We start from the raw sequence: 19,342 nt of genomic DNA, 5'->3' as shown, positions 1-19,342 counted from the left end.
TTGATAACTAACTGTTCAAACAAATAATCACATTAAGATTTTGCGTAAAAAATCTAAATCGAAAAAAACCAGAAGACATTTCTGTGATAAATTTCTTCATTATGTGTATCAAAATATAATTCTTCTCTCGATAACACTGGAAGTAACCGCACATTCTTCTTAAAAGAAAACTAATTTTTGAACTACAATCTCGTCATTTAATGAAACACTAACGAAAGATATTAGTAAAAATATCTCATCAACTATTGGCCAAAAGCAAGAGGTGTAGAAATCTTTGAAGAGATCAAAAGATGATTTGGCATCGAAATTTTCTTGCAAAGTAGTAAAATCTCCTCCAATAGCATTTTCTTCTTCTATGCAGCTTGATGAAACCCTTTCTTTCTCTATTTTCCCTTTTTATATATGTATCATCTCTATATGTTATATACCCTCTCATTCAATGCATCAATAGAGATTTGAAAGATGGTCAAATATACAAATTTACTATGTGAGTGAACTCAAATTCAATCTCATTAGACTCAAACCAAACTTACTATAGGGGGGTAATAAGTTGGTAGTTTTATTTTCTAGGTTTGTCCTCTTATTGTAATTTTAGTCAATTTAATTTATAATTGAGATTGTGACGTGTGGTTGCCTCGATCAAGCTTTTGCGTTCTACTACTAATGTATTCTTCATCAATCTTTATAGGAGAAATTTAGTGCTAACTTCTAACTAAGCTTGATGTTGTTGAATATTATATATAATTTTATTGAGCTTAAATGAAATTTACAACAAATTTAATCATATTTATTTTTTGATAAATGAAAACAGATTATTCTCCATACTGGATACAAGTCATTTAAAAAAAAATCTATTTAATAATCTTAATTTTAACAGCTGTACTGGCTGGCCAAAAAACTGCTGGCCTTACAAAATCCTTCGCTTATTAAAAAAATAAAATTATATATATATATATATATATATATATATATATATATATTAAAATCTGTGTAAAAATATCCACAAATATGAGAAGATCGCGTCCCTTGCTTGCTTCGCACCTATCAGATGTCAGTCTTACAGTGACGCCACTCGACCGGACATATCCTACGCCATATAAAGTTGTCATGAGATGGCGAACGACGAGTCGTCGTCGTTCCGACGAGCCGACCGCTCACCGATGCTCCTGGCACGGCGCGCCGACCGCTCCCCTACCCCTTCTAGCACGTAAGCTGCGTGCGTGTTCGCCACCGGTTGTGGCGGCTGCACCGCCCTCGTCGCGGCCGCCGCTGCCAACTCCTCGATCCTCTCCGCCACCTCCCTCATCCCTGGCCGCCTTTCCGGGTCGGGCTCGACGCAGTCGACTCCCACCCGCATCAACTTTCTCATGTCCTCGACCGCCGCCTTCACCACGATGGCCGGGTCGAGCAGCTCGGCGATGTCCCCGCCCTCGGCGGCTGCGGTGTTGGCCCACATGATGAGGTCGGTCCCACCCTTGGCGTTGTGCAGATACTGGCAGGGGAACTTGCCGGTGAGGAGCTCGAGGAGGAGGATGCCGAGGCAGTACACGTCGGACTTGGGGGACACGTGGCGGCTGCGGAGGGTCTCAGGGGACTTGTAGGCGAACATGGCAGCGGAGGCCTGGGAGGGGTTGAGGAAGGGGAGGAAGCCGTAGTCGACGAGAAGGGGCTCGAAGTCCGGGGCGAGGAGGACGTTGCCGGACTTGAGGTTACCGTGGGGGACGGCCACGGTGGATAGCTCGGAGTGGAGGTAGGACGCGCCGCGGGCGATTCCTCGTGCGATCTTGAGGCGCGTGGGCCAGTCAAGCGCGGCGTGGTCCATACCGCGATCTCCTGCGCGCAATGTAAAAGAATATTATATTTCGCACCCTATCAATTTAATATTTACAATTCACTAGCTACATTATTTAGTCTTCACATTTCAAATTAAAGTCACCAAAAGAGAATACTCCTTAGAAATAGATCTGATATTATGAAAATACTCCTTTTATAATTTTCGCAGAGAGAGAGAGAGGGGTATAGTTAACTTGGAATGCATGCTGAAACGGGCTCAAAAGGAGAGGGTGTGAACCATAGATTCTTGAAATTATAGGGCCTAAAATGTAATATATATCTCACCATGAAGGACGTAGAGCAAGCTCCCCTTGGGGATATACTCATACACAAGCAGCTTTTCCTCCCGCCTGTAGTGGTAGGCTAATGGCGGCAGTACGTTGGGATGCCTCAGCCTCCCGAGCCGCCTCATCTCGACGTCGAATGTCTCCTTCCCGACCCGATTCATGTCTCTCATCCGCTTCACCACCACCGCAGCCCCGCTCCTCATCACCGCCTTGTACGCCGACCCCAGCCCTCCGCTCCCCATCACCTCTGCTGCCGCCTTCATCAGATCCTGCAACCCGAACAACCCCTTCGCCTCATTCACCATCACCAAATTCCCTCCCTCTCCTCCTCCCCCCACCTCCTCCTCCCCTTCCTCCACCTCATCTCCATCACCACCACCACTACCACCTTTCTTCGACCATTCCTTCTTCCCCGACAACATCTCGCTGGCCCTCACCTTGTAGCTATCGACGCCGATCACCTCGAACACGGAGACGCGGTTCTTTTTAAACGTCTTAGAGGCGATGACTACCGCGGCTGCGAGTATCGTCAATAGGATGAAAAGCATCGTAAACTTAACTGACGGGGTTAGCGCTACTTGTGGCCTCTTGCACGGCGTATCTATTTGCTTCTCGTAGCAAAGATATGGATTGTGATCGAAAGCGCTTGCGTCGAACTTCTTGAAGCTATCTGGCACGACGCCGTCTAGATTATTGTATGACGCATTGAACGAGGAGAGCAACCGCGGAACGGAATGCGGTAGCTCGCCGGAGAAGTCATTCCCCTCGAGGTGCAGCTCCATGAGGTTGTTGGCGTTGGAGAGGGAGGAAGGGATGGGCCCGGAGAAGGCGTTGCCGTCGAGCCAGAGCTTCTTGAGATGCGTCATGCGGGCGAAGAAGTCGTCGGGGACCGGGCCATAGAAGCGGTTACGGGAGATGTAGATGGATTTCAACGCGCCGAGGCGTTGGAATGCCGGCATCGGGCCGGCGAAGGAGTTCCCTGAGAAGCTGACGGTGCGGAGGCCCTTGAAGTGGGAGAGGGCGTCCACGTCGATGGCGCCGGTGAGGCCCATGCCGGAGAGGCGGAGGCCTGTGACGATGCCGTTGAAGCAGACGACGCCGTGCCAGGCGCACGGCGCGGAGGAATTGGAGGGAGTCCACGAAGAGAGGTTGGCGGCGTTGCTGAAGGACTCTTTAAGCCAGAGAAGGGCGTCGGTGTCCGACATCGGAGGCATGTTTTTGTCGGAGGAGGCGAAGGGGAGGAGCAGGAGGAGGAAAGGGAGGAGGAAGGTGGCGGCCATGGATGGGATGGGAAGGGAGGGTAGGCCGCTGTTTGGTGTCTGGTTCTTGGCCTTGGTTTTCTTTGGCTCTCCTTCTTCTTCTTGTCATTTGTGGTGGTGCGTGGTGGAGGTTTGGAGGTAGGGATGGGGAGGACATGGTGGACGAAGGGAATCAGCAACTAAGAATAGGAAGAGAGAGAAGGGGAGAGATGTAAAGTTACCACGTGGCAGTCTTGACCAGGTCAACAATGAAATGAGAGCAATTTACGACTTTGAGGACTTTTGAGGCCCGATAATTATTTGGGCTAAAGTCAACGGTCATAAAGAAGAGTACCTATCTAGTGAGCAGTTTACCAGCGAAAACAGCGGCAATTAAAACTTCCTATTTGTTTTAAATCCTTATTTACTTTGAAGTTGACTCCTTTTTGTTGCCTTTTATTTTATTTTTTGATTAATAACTTCCACAATTCCTGCCGGTATATAAATAGACTACACGAAAGTAACTTTCTTGTCCATTCTAGTGGATATTTCACGTGCTGTCTATGAGGCCAACGACTTCCGCTTGCTGCGAACTGTGAAATTTATTTTACAGTGAACTTAATTATTATGTTCATTAAGATATCCGTATGTAATTTTTGCTTCTGATATTACTGTTAAACATCTATTAAAAAATTATAGATTCATATAAAAGTATTATTTATGTTACTATTTTATAATATTTCAAACATCATGAATAGTAAATATTAATTCCGATACATTTTATTAATTTATGTTCATATCTATATAGATAACCTGAAAGATAGAACTAGATCGACCACTTTATTTTATATACAGGTAGGACTTTTGTCTCCATAAAACTCTCCAAAAGCCTAAATCACTTCCCAACTAAACCCCTAATAATCAAATCTCCAAGAGTAGAGACGAGTCAAGCTCAACCTCTACCTTAGTACACCCTTTAGCCATGGCAATCCTCAAGCCTAAGCGAAGGCCCCATGCTTTAGTCAAAAGCACCGAGCCACCTAGGGTAGGTTCTCATGAAAGAGCTATTAAGCTGTTATTTTTCGCTGGCAGGACTGCAACTGTTGAAAAGAAAGATTTTTAGAAGAAGACCTTTGATCAAAGATTATTTATAATGATTCATGAATTTAATCAAATATTATGTTGTTATTTGTTTATGTTTTCTTTACATGATTTACATAGAACAATATATATATATATATATATATATATATATATATATATATATATATGAGAAATTAACAATAATATCTATATGGTGTGAGTTGTTGTGAATTAAGTCAAATTATTGCTTCGTCACAGATTCTAGAAATAATCATGACATCATAATATAATAGTTGTAAAATAAAATCATAATTTATATTTAGTTTTAAACTTATTTCTTATCTTTGTCGAAATAAAGAAAAAAATAAGATCAATTCAATTATTTTTATCCCACTACTAATCGTTTCATTTTGCAACCAAACACGGAAAATGAATTAGAATAAAATTTTTGAAATTTTTGCTCAAGATAGTAGAATAAACCCCTATTTAAGTTTAAGTATTATTTATTTTGATAAATAAAATTTTAAAATATAACTAGTTTGGCCAAATAACTCTAGTTGTTTTTTAAATTTTGATGGAAAGCTCTTAGGCAAATAGTTGCATTTCATTCAGTCAAAATTTACAACCTTGATACACAAAGGAAAATGGGGGATATTTTGGAGAGCTCCTAAACCAGCACAACAAGAAAAATAAACATCAAGCCCAAGGGCAAATAGATTCAAAATGATAAACACCCATTAGCTTCTCCCTAATCAAGAAGGGTATCACGAAGCATTGAAGCTATAACCTGTAAAAGCTAAAGCCCTAACAAAGACAATACGCCATGGCATGAGATAGGCCCAACCGAAATCTAAACCACTTAGCACCAAACAACTTGACCGGGGCCAAAACATCAAACAACCTAAATCATCCAACACCAAATATGTAATAACCCAAGGTAAAAAAAAAATTTCTGCACTGCATGGCACGAGCTGTCGTGCCATGCAGTGGCAACGGAGATGGGTGCCACGCGCCCCAAGCGCTGGCCCGGCCAACCTGGCCGAGCTAGCTAGCGCGGTGGGCCCCCGCCGCCGCAGCCTTCCTCCCCACCGCCTCTCTCTCCCTTTTCTTTCTCTCTCTCTCTCTCTTTTTCTCTTTCGAGCTCTCTTTGACCCTTCTCTACTTCTCTCTCTCTCAAACACTCTCTCTCTACCCACTGCCGCCGCCACCTCCCCTAGCTCCAGTGAGCCTCCCTTCCTCTCTCTCTCTCTCTCTCTCTCTCTCTCTCTCTCACCTCTCTCTATCTATTTCTCTTTTCCTCCTTGTCGGCTTCCTCTCGGAACCGCCGGAGGATTGAGCCATCGGCGAGAGGCCGGCCGCTGAGTGGCCACCAGCGGCCGCACCCCTCCCCCATGGCCCAACCCTCTTCTTCCTTTTTCTTTCTTCTTCTTCTTCTTCTTCTTCTTCTTCTTCTCTTTCTTCTTCCTCTCCTCCTCCTCCTTCTTCCCTTCTCTCCTCTGGCTGCACCCTGCAAGTGGTGCTGGGCTCGGCCCAGCGCCTTGCTGTGCATGGTGCTGGACTGAGCCCAGCACTATATAAATATATATATATATATATATATATATATATATATATATATATATATATATGTGTGTGTGTGTGTGTGTGTGTGTGTGTGTGTGTGTGTGTGTGTGTGTGTGCTCAATTAGTTTAGCTTAGTAATTTAATGTATTTAAGTTGTACAAATTAAATACAATCATATCATAGTTAGTATATCATTCTAATTATATCATGTTTAGTAAAATACCTGCAATATAAATTATTATTTTAAACCTAAGTAGGTAATAGTAATTATTAGGGTTATATACGTATATTCTTACGTAATTATTTGCAGTAACTTAATTCTTATTTTCTTAATTATCAAAGAGAATAATAGACAGATAAAATATATTTGAAATACACTATTAAATAATATAATTATGGTTAATAAATAATGAACCAAATATAGAAATGAAGAGTACATACTTACAACAAGATACTGTCTTTTGTTGGGTTAATTTTAATTAATAAAAAGACTGACATATTTGTTACAAATAATTTCAGATCCCGACCCCCCTGTTCAAGACCCTGTGGACTTAGCTATCGAGGCTTGATCGTTATCGTAACAGCGTGAACGAGTGGTGGTTTGGTATTTGCCGTGGGGTGAGTAGTCTTATCCCCTAGATCCCTTTCTCAAATTAGGTTATATTATACATTATGTACATGCATGTTTTGGCCTCCAGCATGATTATATGACTTTATCTAGAGATGATTACCGTCGAGCATATTTTTATCATGCATGTAATTAGGCTGATCTTTGATATAAGTATGATAATGATAAATAAGGATGGTTGGAGATGATTATACTGTTATGATTTTATGTCGAGATGATTTCTAGTATGAGTGTGCATGTGATAGACTAGCGAGAGTATGCATGTGTTAGATACATGATTGGAGACTACATTGCAGCATTTTTCTCTTGATTCCTGTTCCACCTAAATTCCTATTATGCATTGACTCATTATTGTACTGGATATATGCATATGATCTGTCATTTAGAAGGAAAGCATGAAATGTGATTGATAGGATAGTTGATAGAAAGCGTGAGGATACCCGAGTGGGCGTAAGGGTTAGGACGCGCTTGGTGGATGATTGATCGCTCGACATGGTCGCGATCCTGTTGGCCTTACGTCCGAGGTCGTTAGTCTGTGTGCGCAGCAGACATTCGGACACATGCCGTTCGCCAGGGTATATGTGGCGAGTTATCCTCATGAGATTTCTATCAGCTAGTAGGGTGCCCGGTCTGGATGGATGTTGATACCCTAGCGGATGGCAGGGTATGGTTATATTTGAGATACTCCTTGCGGATGGTATGCTCTGAGCCTTCGGGCATGATGTTGAGACCGGGTACCAGGTGTTGACTGTGCACAGTGGTCTAGTATGATGGTATTATACCGAGATGTCGGTGATGATCGTGATGTTAAGAAATACATATGATGTCATTATTAGCTGACATACATGATTATTGAGTGGTCAATATACATCATATATGATTGTATCTGATATCATAGCATTGTCATAGTCGGCATGCATCATGTGTCATATTTGATAGAGAGTTATGATGATCATATGACGTGGTGATCTATTTATTCATTATCGAGGATTATGTATTTTATCAATTATGACATGACATGTTATCTATATTTCATTTATGTAGTATTGAGGACACATTCATTTACTCATTCATAACATGATACTCTTTCTGATTCATATTATCCAGTACTTGATTTACTCTCTGTTTGGTTTCACTGATTCGGGGTGAGGTCTATTCACTGAGCCTTTTGCTCATGACTCTCTTGTTTTCTCCCTTCCAAAAACCCAGGTGAACGAGAGGAGCAGGATATTCCCTTAGAGGTTTTGCCGGTGAGTGAGGAGTAGAGGGTGGTTAGTGTTTTCTGCTAGATGAGTTATCTTATCCAATGTACTAGTGGACATCCTCCAAAGTGTATCTGTATCCTTGTCTTATATTTTAGCAGGTGACATTGTACTTGTATATTTCTGTATAATCTACTGTTGTGGATATATAGTTGTGAAAAACTCTTGATGATGTGTTGTGACCTGTGTAGGGCCCATGTAGAGTTACTTGTATGCTGTTGACAGTTAGACTTGAGTTATTCTTAATTTAGAGGTTGTGGATAAAATTATGATGTTGCTACAGGTTTATCTTGATTGTTGGTATCTAACCAAATGGTCAGGTGCTATGCACGTGCCGTGTGGGCTCGTGTCATGCACGTGTTTAGAGTTGGGTGTCACAAAATAACTCCAGTTGGAGTGAGTAATTCATTCATAGGCATAATATATGGTGTTAGATTTTTAGTGTTAGCAATTATATACAAAATATTCTAAGTGCTTTTATATATGTACATGATCATTTATACATGTTTTGAAAGTATTCGGATTGAACAATTTCAAGATCAAGAGGAGAAAAGTCTCTGTGTTCGCATTGCGTTTGCACCGCATTCGAATGCAACCAGACCGCGTTCGAGTACGGACTTAGGTGTTCACATCAACAAAAAATGCGTTTAGGCCGTTCGAATGAGTGATTAGGCGTTCGCAAATATAGAGAATACATTCAAGCCGTTCGAACGCGTATTCAGGCCTTCACAAATGCAAAGAACATGTATCAACAGTTCAAATGCACCCTACTTATATTCATATTGCGTTCACACATACAAAGGAGTGTATTTGCGCATTCAAACGCAACCAGTAAAAATCAAGTCATTATGTTCGAACACATTTGGGCCGTGATCTGAGAACAAGTCAGCATGTTCGAATGTACTCCAAATAGTGTTCAAACGCACCTAGGGCTGTCAACCTTGATGAGCAACTTGAGTTCGACTCGAGCTCGGCTTGGCTAAAGTTAGAATTCGGCTTGGCTCAGTCAAAGGTGAGCCGAGCCCGAGCTACTAAAATCGGCTTGAAATTAATATCGAGCCAAACCTGAGTTGGATTTAGCTCGCTCAGGCTCAGCTCGATAGGCTCATTAAGGTGTCTCTCCTCCTCCTCCTTTTTTTTTCTTTTTCAGCAGCAAGTCGCTGCGGTGCTGCAGTGGACCAGTAGTGCCGCCTCTTCCTTTAGCAGCGGTAAGCCGCACCAGTGTCACTTCCTCCTCCTTTGACAACGGCAATCGCGGTGCCCCGCCTCTTCCTCCTCCTCCTACTGCAGCAACGGTGCTGTGGCTGCCCCCTCTTCTTTCTTCGGCAGCGGCAAGCCGCCGTGGTGCCGCAATGGACTAGTGGTGCCGCCTCCTCCTTTGACAACGACAAGCTGCAGCGGTGCCGCTTCCTCCTCCTTCGACAGTGGCAGTCGTAGTGCCCCATCTCCTCCTCCTCCTTCTTCTGCAAGAGCGATGCCGTGGCTGTCGCCTCCTCCTCCTTCAGCAGCGGCAAGTTGCCACGTGCCACCGCAGTGCCTCGCCAGCCGGCCTCCTTCTCCTCCTTCTTCAGCTCAGCTTGGGCTCAATTTGGCTTAGTCCGGCTCGATGCAGTTCAGCTTGAATGAGACTTGATGATAGGCTCATTTTAGGCTCGAGCTCAGCTCAAGCTTGGTTTGGCCCGGCTCGAGTTAAGTTGAAATGAGCCTGAGCACAATTCTAAGGCACGAAATTAATTTCGAGTTGAGCCTAAGCCGAAATCGACTCGTTTAGGCTCGGCTCGTTTACACCCCTAAACACACCCACGTAATATGCAAAATTCTGGAGTTACGTGAGTCCTAATATGATTCGGATTTACTTTTATCTTATTAAACTATATAAAGGTTGGGATGCCCTAACTCTAGAAGGTCAGTGATTGCTTTTGATAATGAGTTCTTGAGGCTATAACGTTCTTTTACCAACAAGGTTCGTCTCTTCTACATTGCACCAAGCTTTCGTTTTAAGGGTTATCTAGATAAATGATTAATCTTGATGGTTACTGAGATTAAAGATCAATCATAGAAAGCAGTGAATTACGAGCTCTAGCGATCAAGATTGAGGAAAATAAAGTTATGGGATCGATGGGTTGTTTTGTAAGTCAGTTTTGTATCTGCTACAAATTTGTTGATTGATTTAATCCGAGTTTGGATCCATAATTTTTTTTCCCATTTAGATTTTTTCACGTACAAATAAGAACATCGATTTGTAAATAACAAAAAGGTATATATATATTTTCTTTACAAATAAGTCAATTTCAGTATTTTCCTTTTTATTCTAGATTATAAATACTAATTAAATTATTCTACACAAAAGTCTAATTATAATTTATTTTTAATTAGACTAAAATTATTTTAAAAATTATCTCATCTCTTTCCTATACTCGCCTATCTCATTCCACAAAGTAATTTATTTTAATTTTATGCCACTCTATCTCGTTGCATACTCAAGCGAGTATGTAATACATGCATATAATAAATATCTTATATTTTAATTTAATTTTAATAAAAAATTATATTTACCCCCAATAGTTAGTCTTAAATTCATCGTTATAATTTTATTTGTGTCAATTTAGCCTCATGCGGTTATGATTTAGACTAAAATACAATTGTTATTTTTTAATAATTTTTATAACACGTCTAAAATAGTCTTATCATATCTTTTATCATACGAATATAATTAATATTATTTTAAATACATTGATATTAAAAAGTTTATCCAATCATTTATAATTTTATTACTAACGAGTATCTAACTAAAGAGGATAAATTGACACAAATTAAAATATAAGTAGATAAAATAAATTTAGGCCTAACTACTACAAGGGATTAAAAATATAATTTTCCACCTAAATTTAAATATTATACTATTATTTTTACTACAAGTAATATTAAAATATTGTATTCTAGATTATGTTAGAAGTATAGTGTTAGGAATAAATAGCCATAATCTAGAAGAGGCACATGATATTCTTGGACTTTAATGTGCTGTCTGTTGTTGAGCCATACCTATACTCTGCTAGATATTGTACGAACCTCGACACGTGCTTCTTAAATGAGCCCAAACTAATTTTTCCCATCTCTCTCTTCTTCTATACTCTAAAAACACGTGTTTTATTTCACCCATTTATTCTCTCTCCCTCTCTCTCCTACACTGCTGCTCCTCTGCTTTCTTTCTTTCATCCTACTTTTCTTTTCTAATTAATTTATAAATTACATTTTATATTTTATTTAACACCTGATATTATTTTAATTAACTAATATTAACTAAATTATTAAAATACACTCATCTTTCTACCTCTTCTTTTTATTTTTATTTTTATTTTTTTATCTTTTCTCAACTACCTCGTCTCGTGATCGCAGTCGTCATCATCTTCTCTCTCTCGTTTTTCTTCTTGCCTCTTTTTTTTTCTCTCCATATTCTATCAAGTACTAATCCCACTAAAAAAATATGAGAGAATAAAAGAATAAAGGAGAGAGATAATTTAGGTATTTTATAAAATAATTTTTTGTTGGTACCGTTTACGGTAATCTAGGTGTTAAAAGTTATAAGATTCTAAAAAGTGAGGTGTGAATTAAAAAAAATACTTTCTTTATCATTTTAGTCTCTCTCATACCAATATAGAACCAGAGGAAAACGCTATTATAAAGGCAAAGGAACGCGTAAAGAAAAGAAACGAGAGAAAAGCCCAAAAGAGAGGATGGAAGAAGAGAAGGTGGAGAAGAAGGTAGAGAAGTCTCCTAACTTCTCATTAACTTGGAGCCTTTTGAGCCTGTACATGAAGGAGAATGGAAGCTTTGGTGCTGGCCTTCCCCTTGAGATGCCTAAAGGTGGGATTTCCTCCTCCTCCTCCTCCTCCTCCTCCTCCTTCTAATTTATAGTTTAAGTTCAATTTATTTCTCTTCTTCTTTGTTTGAGAACTTTGGTGGCAATAAACATATATATGTTTACTTTCCGTAGTTCTAGTTCTTTTCTACAGGAATCATATACTTTTACAAAAAAATTAATTTGAAGTTTTGGTTTTTAATAAAAAAAAAAAGATTAGCTTTTGCTCTTGGAGGAATATTTAGAACAGTAATTACCGTGAACTTATTGACAGGAGTTGCTGCATCAAACAAGGAGGAAATAACAAAGAGTGCGTCAAATTCTAAGTACGGCTCTTTAATCTTTACCTTATTATAAAGTGTTTGTTATAGTAATCATGCATGGAAATATTTATCTTTATATATGTATATTGCTATTGCCATGCAGAATATTTTGACTGCAAGAAATAACTTGCCCCTAAACTTAGTCTGATATATGTGAACTGGAGAACTAATACTTCTTGATCTCATGGCATTTTCTAGGGATCCAGAGAAGGCCCAACTGACGATATTTTACAGCGGAAAAGTGTTGGTTTTTGACAACTTCCCGGGTGATAAGGTGAAAGATTTGATGGAAATGGCAAGCAACGGGAAGCTCTTAGCCCAGAGTTTTAATGCCGGAGCTCCTCCACTCATGCCAAGGACTACTTCTTCATATCACAAACTCCCACTGCAAGCCAATGCTTCTGGTAATTAATGATCCTTTCTTTGAAAACTACAGCTGATTCATTATCTACAAACTAGTAGAGCTTAATAGAATTCTCTTTTTTTGGGTGTATTAACTGATGCCATATGAAAGACTACATGGTGATTAAATTCACATGTGAAGTGGTGGCCCAAAAGCAAAGAGAATGAATTTACATAGTATATGTACCTTCCTCAATTAATTAATCCTGTGAGGTGGAAATTTTTGTCCCCTCTTAGTCTGAAAAAGACGACCATTAATTGTGAAAAGAAGTTGTTCTCCTCCTTCCAAATCTCCAACGTATGGCCGTAGCTTATTAATCTCTCGTCTCGCAACTATTAAGGTAGGTGTGTTTGTAATACTATGCTATAACTATACATACATACATACATACATACATACATACATACATACATACATATATATATATATTTTTAATCTTTTTGAAAATTTCATCTGGGAACTCCATTCCTCTCCTAAATATTTCTTAAGATCTGATGATGTTATTAATAAACAGTTTTCATCTTTCAATAATCATTAGTTATAATTATAAAGTCTTTTGTTTGATGACAGATATGCCCATAGCACGAAGAAATTCGCTTCATAGGTTTCTTGAGAAAAGAAAGGATAGGTGAGTAAATTTCTTGTCCACCATCAATGTAACTTGCTCTTGCACAGTATGTTTATATGAGAATGATAACTTGGTGATCAAATAACATATGCATATGCATATGCATATGCATATGCTTAGGGTTGGCAGTAAGGCACCTTATCAAGTGATCAATGGCTCTTCATCGATGAAAAATGGCGCAGGGAAACAAGGGGATAACAAATTATGGCTTGGTTTGGGCCGAGAAGCTTCAGGAACAAATTAACTTCTGTTCATGAGATAGATCTTGGAGTGCAAAATAAATTATATGTAATTCTCATGCAATGGCTGAGCTCATCTTTTGATATATCAATCACGTACTATTTCCATTTGTTACTACTAACAAATGTCATCTGTTCATGGTTGTAAACTTGCATTATATGTCGATCTTACTGTGGCTTTCTGATGTAATACAGACTCCTGTTAGGTATTTATATATATATATATATATATATATATATTAATGCAGTGATTAAGATTCTCAATCTACGTTGATGAGTTTGTTTTATTGATTTCCACTTTGATATTTCATTCCATAAAATTTAATTTTGTTTTGTGGGATCATTTCTTTTGTATTTTAGTTTGCAAGTGGAGTACTAGATTCCTTATTTAAATGATAAATTGAACATATGACAAGTAAAACAACTAAGAATTTTTAATTTATAGATTTTGTTGTTGGAGTACAATGATTTTTGATGTGATGCGAGTTTGATTGGATCACTTCAAAAGGGAGACATTGAATGCATTGCATTGAGCTATTTATTTTAGCTTAGTCGATTTCTAATTTTATCTGCCATTTAGTGATGTGATTAAATTGATTAATGAGTCTAGTTGAGTTAATTAAGTGGTCTAGTCTAGTCTAGTCATTAGATGTATTATGAGCTTGAGATTAGCCTCTACAAATATATGGAGAACAACCCTTTAATGTTTATCGAATTATAGTTGAAGTTCATTATTTAAATCTAATCTCCTCCTCTCTCAATTTCATCCTCCCTACTCCTCACGTTCTCCCCAAGCTGTCGAAGACCTTCACAAGTGGCTAAAGGTTCTCCTCCTCCTTTCATTTGTCAATCCTCTAGTCCCTAGAGCCAACCAATTATTCCCTCTGCCCTTCTAAAGTATTGATCTACCAATTTATTATTTTCATCATCAACGCTCCACACCATCTCTATCACCAGACACACCACTATTGTTGCCTACCTAAATCGCAACATCACCTATTATTCGAATCACTCCTAAATTGAATCACCATCATTGTTGCCCTACTCCATCAGCACCACCACTTACCATCACTAAATGCCTAGCCCACCCTAAACCACCTCTAATCTCATATCCAACCCTCTCGCCATATCCTCCCCTCAGCTGTCCCACGACAACACCATTGTCACTATTGCTATGTCGAGCTTATCACCAAACTACACCGCTCTTCTCCACTAATTGCATCACCAACATTGCTGCCCTAAACCTTAATTCCTACCATCCTTCCACCATTATAATTCTCTCACCCAAGGACATACCATTTTTTTTCTTATTCTAGAATATAACTTTTTTACTTCCGAATAACAACTGAACATCATAATAACATCATTCTAGAATACAAATACTATTTACAAAAATTACATCTTATACTACACACTAACTCAATTACTAATTTACCCTTAATATATATCTCATCAACTTACTTTATATCAAATCAGAAAGATATTCATAGTAATTTCATACAAACAAAACAAAAAAATTTCATCTTTTTTTCACTTTATGTCACATTAAAGATAATTATTACACTCTTATTTCAGAATACAAATGAACACAAGAATAGTTATTCCCGAAATAAGTATCTCATTTTGTAAAAAAGAAAAAAGAGTATCTATTCTAGAATTGACCTTAGGTCTTACGTTATACAGAAAACGATGGCTTTTATATTTTATATTCTAACAAGTAAAAAAAAATAGTTCGGTGATTATTACAGGGAAAAACAAAAAATGAGTGAAGTTGCGAAATAGAAAAATATATATATTTTTGCATAAGTATATAACTCAAAGTAAGAAACAATAGATTCAAATTGCTTTCTTCGTCATTATCATTTTCAGTCACTTTCCTGTGACTTTTGCTGAAGAAAATTTAGCAAAAGAAAAGGAGACCGATCGAGACTCTTCCAAGGAACATCCATGACAAAGGAAAAGGGAAGAAGAACCTTGACCAGCATAACTGGAGTCAATACTATTGATTGGAATATTGAAACAGGAAAAAGAAGAAGAAGGGCATCAAAGCAAAAATTTATTCAATAATTTCCCAAGATTCCTTGAACCAAAGGCGGTTTCTGGACGTCTTAATTAAGTAGTATCTTTGGTTTTTTCTTTTTGGAATTATTAGTGTACTAGAGATGTACAATAATTTGGCAGTCTAAAGAAAGATGAGAGGTCACTCTCGTGATATTATCATCTCATGCTTTAAGATTTGGGCAACATTGTTTTAGTTAGGTTGATATATTAAATACTAATTAGGGCACGAGGACATCAAATTAGAGCTAATTAAAAAAAATTAATTAGTTGGGTGTGGAAAAGACAAAGCAAGTATTAATGCCCTCCCACCAAATCAGGTGAACGATCTCCTCCCAAATTAGTTTTATAGACTTGGATTATCTAACAAGTGAGAAGAAAAGAGAGGTTGGTTTTATTTGAAGAGAAGAACTCCAATCCATCGCTTTTAAGATTTATCCGTGGTAATTCTTGTACAATCTTATCCTACCCTCTAAAACTTAAATAGGTGATAGGATTCCATTTAATTACATGAGAATAAGGACCATTTTATTCACTCCGTTATTCCCGCTTCCTTTGTCGGTGATCAAATTAGACCCTATAAACTGTGCCATGAAGACTACCGAAATATAATATATGAGAATAATGATTAGGGTCTTCTTTTCATATAATTGTGTCATGAAAACGTTTAAGGTATCATATTTGCAACTATATTCTAAGATATCATGACTAAAATGCCTTTCTTTCTTCTTCTTTTTTTGAAGTTTAGTGTAAAATATTTATTTACTAGTTTCTTTTAAAAGAAATCTTTACATTGGCAAAATTATCCTTTTGTAATCTACCATTGGGCTTGGTGAGCAATTAAGAGGTGGTGGTTGCTTGGAATTAAACTCCACGAGGAAGAAAGAAACTTGGAAATCATGTGATGAAATAAGGAGCCCAACTAAAGAACAGGGAATTGGCAATGGGTGTGGATTTCTCTAATAGTAAGAAGGGAACAAAAGGAGTGGACCAACCAAAAAGATACTGATACAATTAACTTGCAAACATCAAACGCCAATTTGAAGGAGATGCCTTCCATTGTCTTAAATAATGCCTTAGAGTGTATATATATATATATATATATATAGCCTGGCTCAAGGTTGGCAAGATCAAACTCAGCTCAAGAATTGGTTGATTTAAGCTTATATAACATGCGGAATGGACTCAAAATAAATTTCAAGCCAAGATTGATCATGAGTCAGCTCTATCAATATTGGCTCGATAAAACTCAAAAATAATAATTGTGACTAATATGAAATTTTATATTAAGATCTAAAAACTCATAATATCTATACGAGAAATTATATTTTACACCACCTGATAATGCCTCAATTTGTTTCACTCCTCTGTAGTTTTATTTGTACTACTTTATTATCTTATAATTATATTTAAACTAAAATTGTTATGTTTTCCATCATATTTGACTAAACACATGTTAAATTTGACGTTATTTATTAGAGACAAAGTTGTCAATAATTGAATAAGCTCTTTGACGCGTCAAATGTATGTTTTTGTTTATATCTGTCATATGAAATTTGATCGTGTATTAATTTAGATGCATTGGAAGCTTATCCAGCTTTTTATAATTTTGGCTCTAATAAGTATTTTCAAATTCGACTCGTGTTTAGTCAAATTAATAGAAAAAATTGATTGCACTTTAGTCTAAATCACAAAAAAGTAAAGTAACACAAATAAAACTATAGTAGGGTGAATTGAATCTAAACCTAACCACATGAGAATAAAATATAATTTTTTTCATTACTATATCTAATATATTCACTACTTAATCAAATCTTATTCAAGCTTGATTCTAGGCTGATTCACTTCAAATTTAATCAAACTTCATTTAGATTTGACTTGATTCAAATTTGAAATTGCTTACTAATCGATTAAGGCTTGAGCTCAAAATCAGCTTGAAATAAAAATTATTTTAATTCAATCCTTGGCTCGATAACTTATATCATATATGTTTATACCTATATGTAGTACCCCCTATGTTTAAACCGTAGGCTAAGGTAATTCATTAACATCCAATTTTTACAACAATAAAGCCTTATACACAAAGAGTAGAGGAGAAAGAGCGATGACTCTTTGACACAAGCTCTACACTCGGCCTAACAATAGACAACACTATAATTTAATCTAGAGGATTAAGCCCGGGGGGCACAACATAATATTTAAATGAAGAACGACTTAATAGATTCCTAAGAGCAAAAGACCCCGAGTTAGCCTGTAGGTTTCGTCAGTCTAGCAGTCCAAGACACGGTTCTAAGAATTCACAAAAATATGAGAATCGAAAATCACCCACTTGGAACTCAATTGAAGAAAAAAAAAACTATAACACCCAAACTCTATTGCAGAACAAAACAAAATCATACAACCAGAGACTGCAAAAAATACATAAAAATTATTTAAATTTTTTGATTCTAAATAATTAGATAACTAACAAAAATATTTTAAAATACTGTGTTCATTGAATAGATAATATGAAAAATATAAACCAATGATAAAAAACAAAAAAAAATCTATGAGAGATAGTATAGATTCTTCCTACTATAATGTAATAATATAATCCGGCTCGATCGGGTCACCTCATGGGAGACATTGGGTTTGTTAGGTCGAGTATGCTTATTTAGAATTAGCTGTGTACTAGTTTTTGAGGACTTCTAGAATTGAGTTTGGGCGGTTGAATGCCAAATATGAGACTAACTTCCATCAAGGCGTTACTGCCTGACTAATAATATTTGAATGCCCTAATATGAGAGCAACCTACATCGAGAAGATTTTCTCTAACAAAGAGGAAAGCCAACACAACTAGGGTAAGAGTTCTCCAACAAAAAATACAATAAGAAAATATAAGACAGAAGGAAAGAAATTATTATACAAACAATAGGTCAAGTAAAATGATAGGCAAACACTAACCCAAGGTTGGGAGCAAAATCCAACTCCATCCCTCAATGCTAATTAGAGATGAGGAAAGTCTATCAAAGAGTGAAGAGGATTAAAATAACATATAACCTCAAAAGGGGAGGTAGTGAGGTATAACTTACCACTCCCTCCTCCCGAGGAGAGATGTCCTTGAGTGAAATCCAACAAGGGATCCAGTTGTGTGTTATTAAATACACGCTAACACATCAGTTGTTGTCTAATCTAATCTAGATTGAAATTCAATTTTGGTGCATCTTTGCATATACGCTAACACATTAATTGCAAGAATCAAATGGCTCCAATTGCATTTGCTAAATCTTACTTTTTAGTATTCTCTTTTGAGCATAATCCAAGCATCAAAAGCTAAATCTTATTTAATTATTTATAAAATATATATAAAAGAGAAATGCTGAATATATACGCATAGTTAGTATGAATGTGTTATTCATCTTAAAGCTCATCTAATATTTTGAGTAGGATATAGAAGCTCTATGCAATAATTTATGAATCACTAATGAACTTTTATTATGCGCAATAATTTAATTAAATATTATTATTCTCTAAAGGGAAAAAAAACAAAAGGAATCATTCTAAATCTACTTAGTACACTGATTACTTGAATAATTCATGAATCAAAGAATTACTGTGACAAATATAGATTATAAGCTGTTGTTAAAAGTATAATATGTATTATTAGTTTATTACATAATAACTTAAGTTTTTGAGTCAATTGATTATTTAATATCAGTATCAGCTTTAATTTTTAGTAAGCTAATATACAATTATGGGTTGTCTAGCACACAACTATTTTATCACCTTATTGCTCTACAAAAGTACAAATATGAGGACCTCATTTTTATTTTTATTTTTATTTTTTATCAACTTGCTTCTGTTTCATTGAAAATGACAACTAGATTATATACTTAGATTCATGGCAATGAGATGGTGCTCATTGGTTGAAGGGATCACGATTTAGTAAAACACCGTTA

General features: G+C 37.3%; 2 protein-coding genes across 3 annotated transcripts; one reads left to right on the top strand and one right to left on the bottom strand.

Annotated features, from left to right (window-relative positions):
* Positions 1-830: 830 nt before the first annotated feature.
* LOC140773251 (pollen receptor-like kinase 6) lies at positions 831-3,528 on the bottom strand. Its single transcript, XM_073115730.1, has 3 exons — positions 2,489-3,528; positions 2,119-2,407; positions 831-1,833 (listed from the first exon to the last, which is right to left on the bottom strand). The coding sequence occupies exons 1-3, from the start codon at positions 3,398-3,400 to the stop codon at positions 1,106-1,108; spliced, it is 1,929 nt and encodes a 642-aa protein (XP_072971831.1). The 5' UTR covers positions 3,401-3,528; the 3' UTR covers positions 831-1,105.
* An 8,025-nt stretch (positions 3,529-11,553) lies between these two features.
* On the top strand, positions 11,554-13,614 carry LOC140774101 (protein TIFY 10b-like). Of its 2 annotated transcripts, none has more exons than XM_073116958.1 (5): positions 11,554-11,758; positions 12,028-12,079; positions 12,275-12,480; positions 13,050-13,107; positions 13,237-13,614. In XM_073116958.1, the coding sequence occupies exons 1-5, from the start codon at positions 11,629-11,631 to the stop codon at positions 13,349-13,351; spliced, it is 561 nt and encodes a 186-aa protein (XP_072973059.1). In that variant the 5' UTR covers positions 11,554-11,628; the 3' UTR covers positions 13,352-13,614. The 2 variants fall into 2 exon arrangements, with proteins under 2 accessions (XP_072973059.1, XP_072973058.1); XM_073116957.1 differs by having other exon boundaries at positions 11,564-11,758; positions 13,228-13,614.
* Positions 13,615-19,342: the final 5,728 nt, after the last annotated feature.

The sequence above is a fragment of the Typha angustifolia genome, chromosome 13 (genome assembly GCF_048772165.1).
Source record: "Typha angustifolia cultivar Huaian chromosome 13, ASM4877216v1, whole genome shotgun sequence".
NCBI classification, from domain to species: domain Eukaryota; kingdom Viridiplantae; phylum Streptophyta; class Magnoliopsida; order Poales; family Typhaceae; genus Typha; species Typha angustifolia.
Note: the sequence above shows the minus strand (reverse complement) of the source record. Positions and strands in the feature narration are given on the sequence as shown.

What these genes read in the sequence shown, in the direction of transcription:
- LOC140773251 (XM_073115730.1), bottom strand. Translation starts at nt 3,400, where the DNA reads ATGGCCGCCACCTTCCTCCTCCCTTTCCTCCTCCTGCTCCTCCCCTTC. An exon ending in GTGGTAGTGGTGGTGGTGAT is followed by an intron (nt 2,408 to 2,488) that starts GGAGATGAGGTG and finishes AATGAGGCGAAG; the next exon opens with GGGTTGTTCGGGTTGCAGGA. An exon ending in CTTGCTCTACGTCCTTCATG is followed by an intron (nt 1,834 to 2,118) that starts GTGAGATATATA and finishes CATTGCGCGCAG; the next exon opens with GAGATCGCGGTATGGACCAC.
- LOC140774101 (XM_073116957.1), top strand. Translation starts at nt 11,629, where the DNA reads ATGGAAGAAGAGAAGGTGGAGAAGAAGGTAGAGAAGTCTCCTAACTTC. An exon ending in TCCCCTTGAGATGCCTAAAG is followed by an intron (nt 11,759 to 12,027) that starts GTGGGATTTCCT and finishes ACTTATTGACAG; the next exon opens with GAGTTGCTGCATCAAACAAG. An exon ending in ACTGCAAGCCAATGCTTCTG is followed by an intron (nt 12,481 to 13,049) that starts GTAATTAATGAT and finishes GTTTGATGACAG; the next exon opens with ATATGCCCATAGCACGAAGA.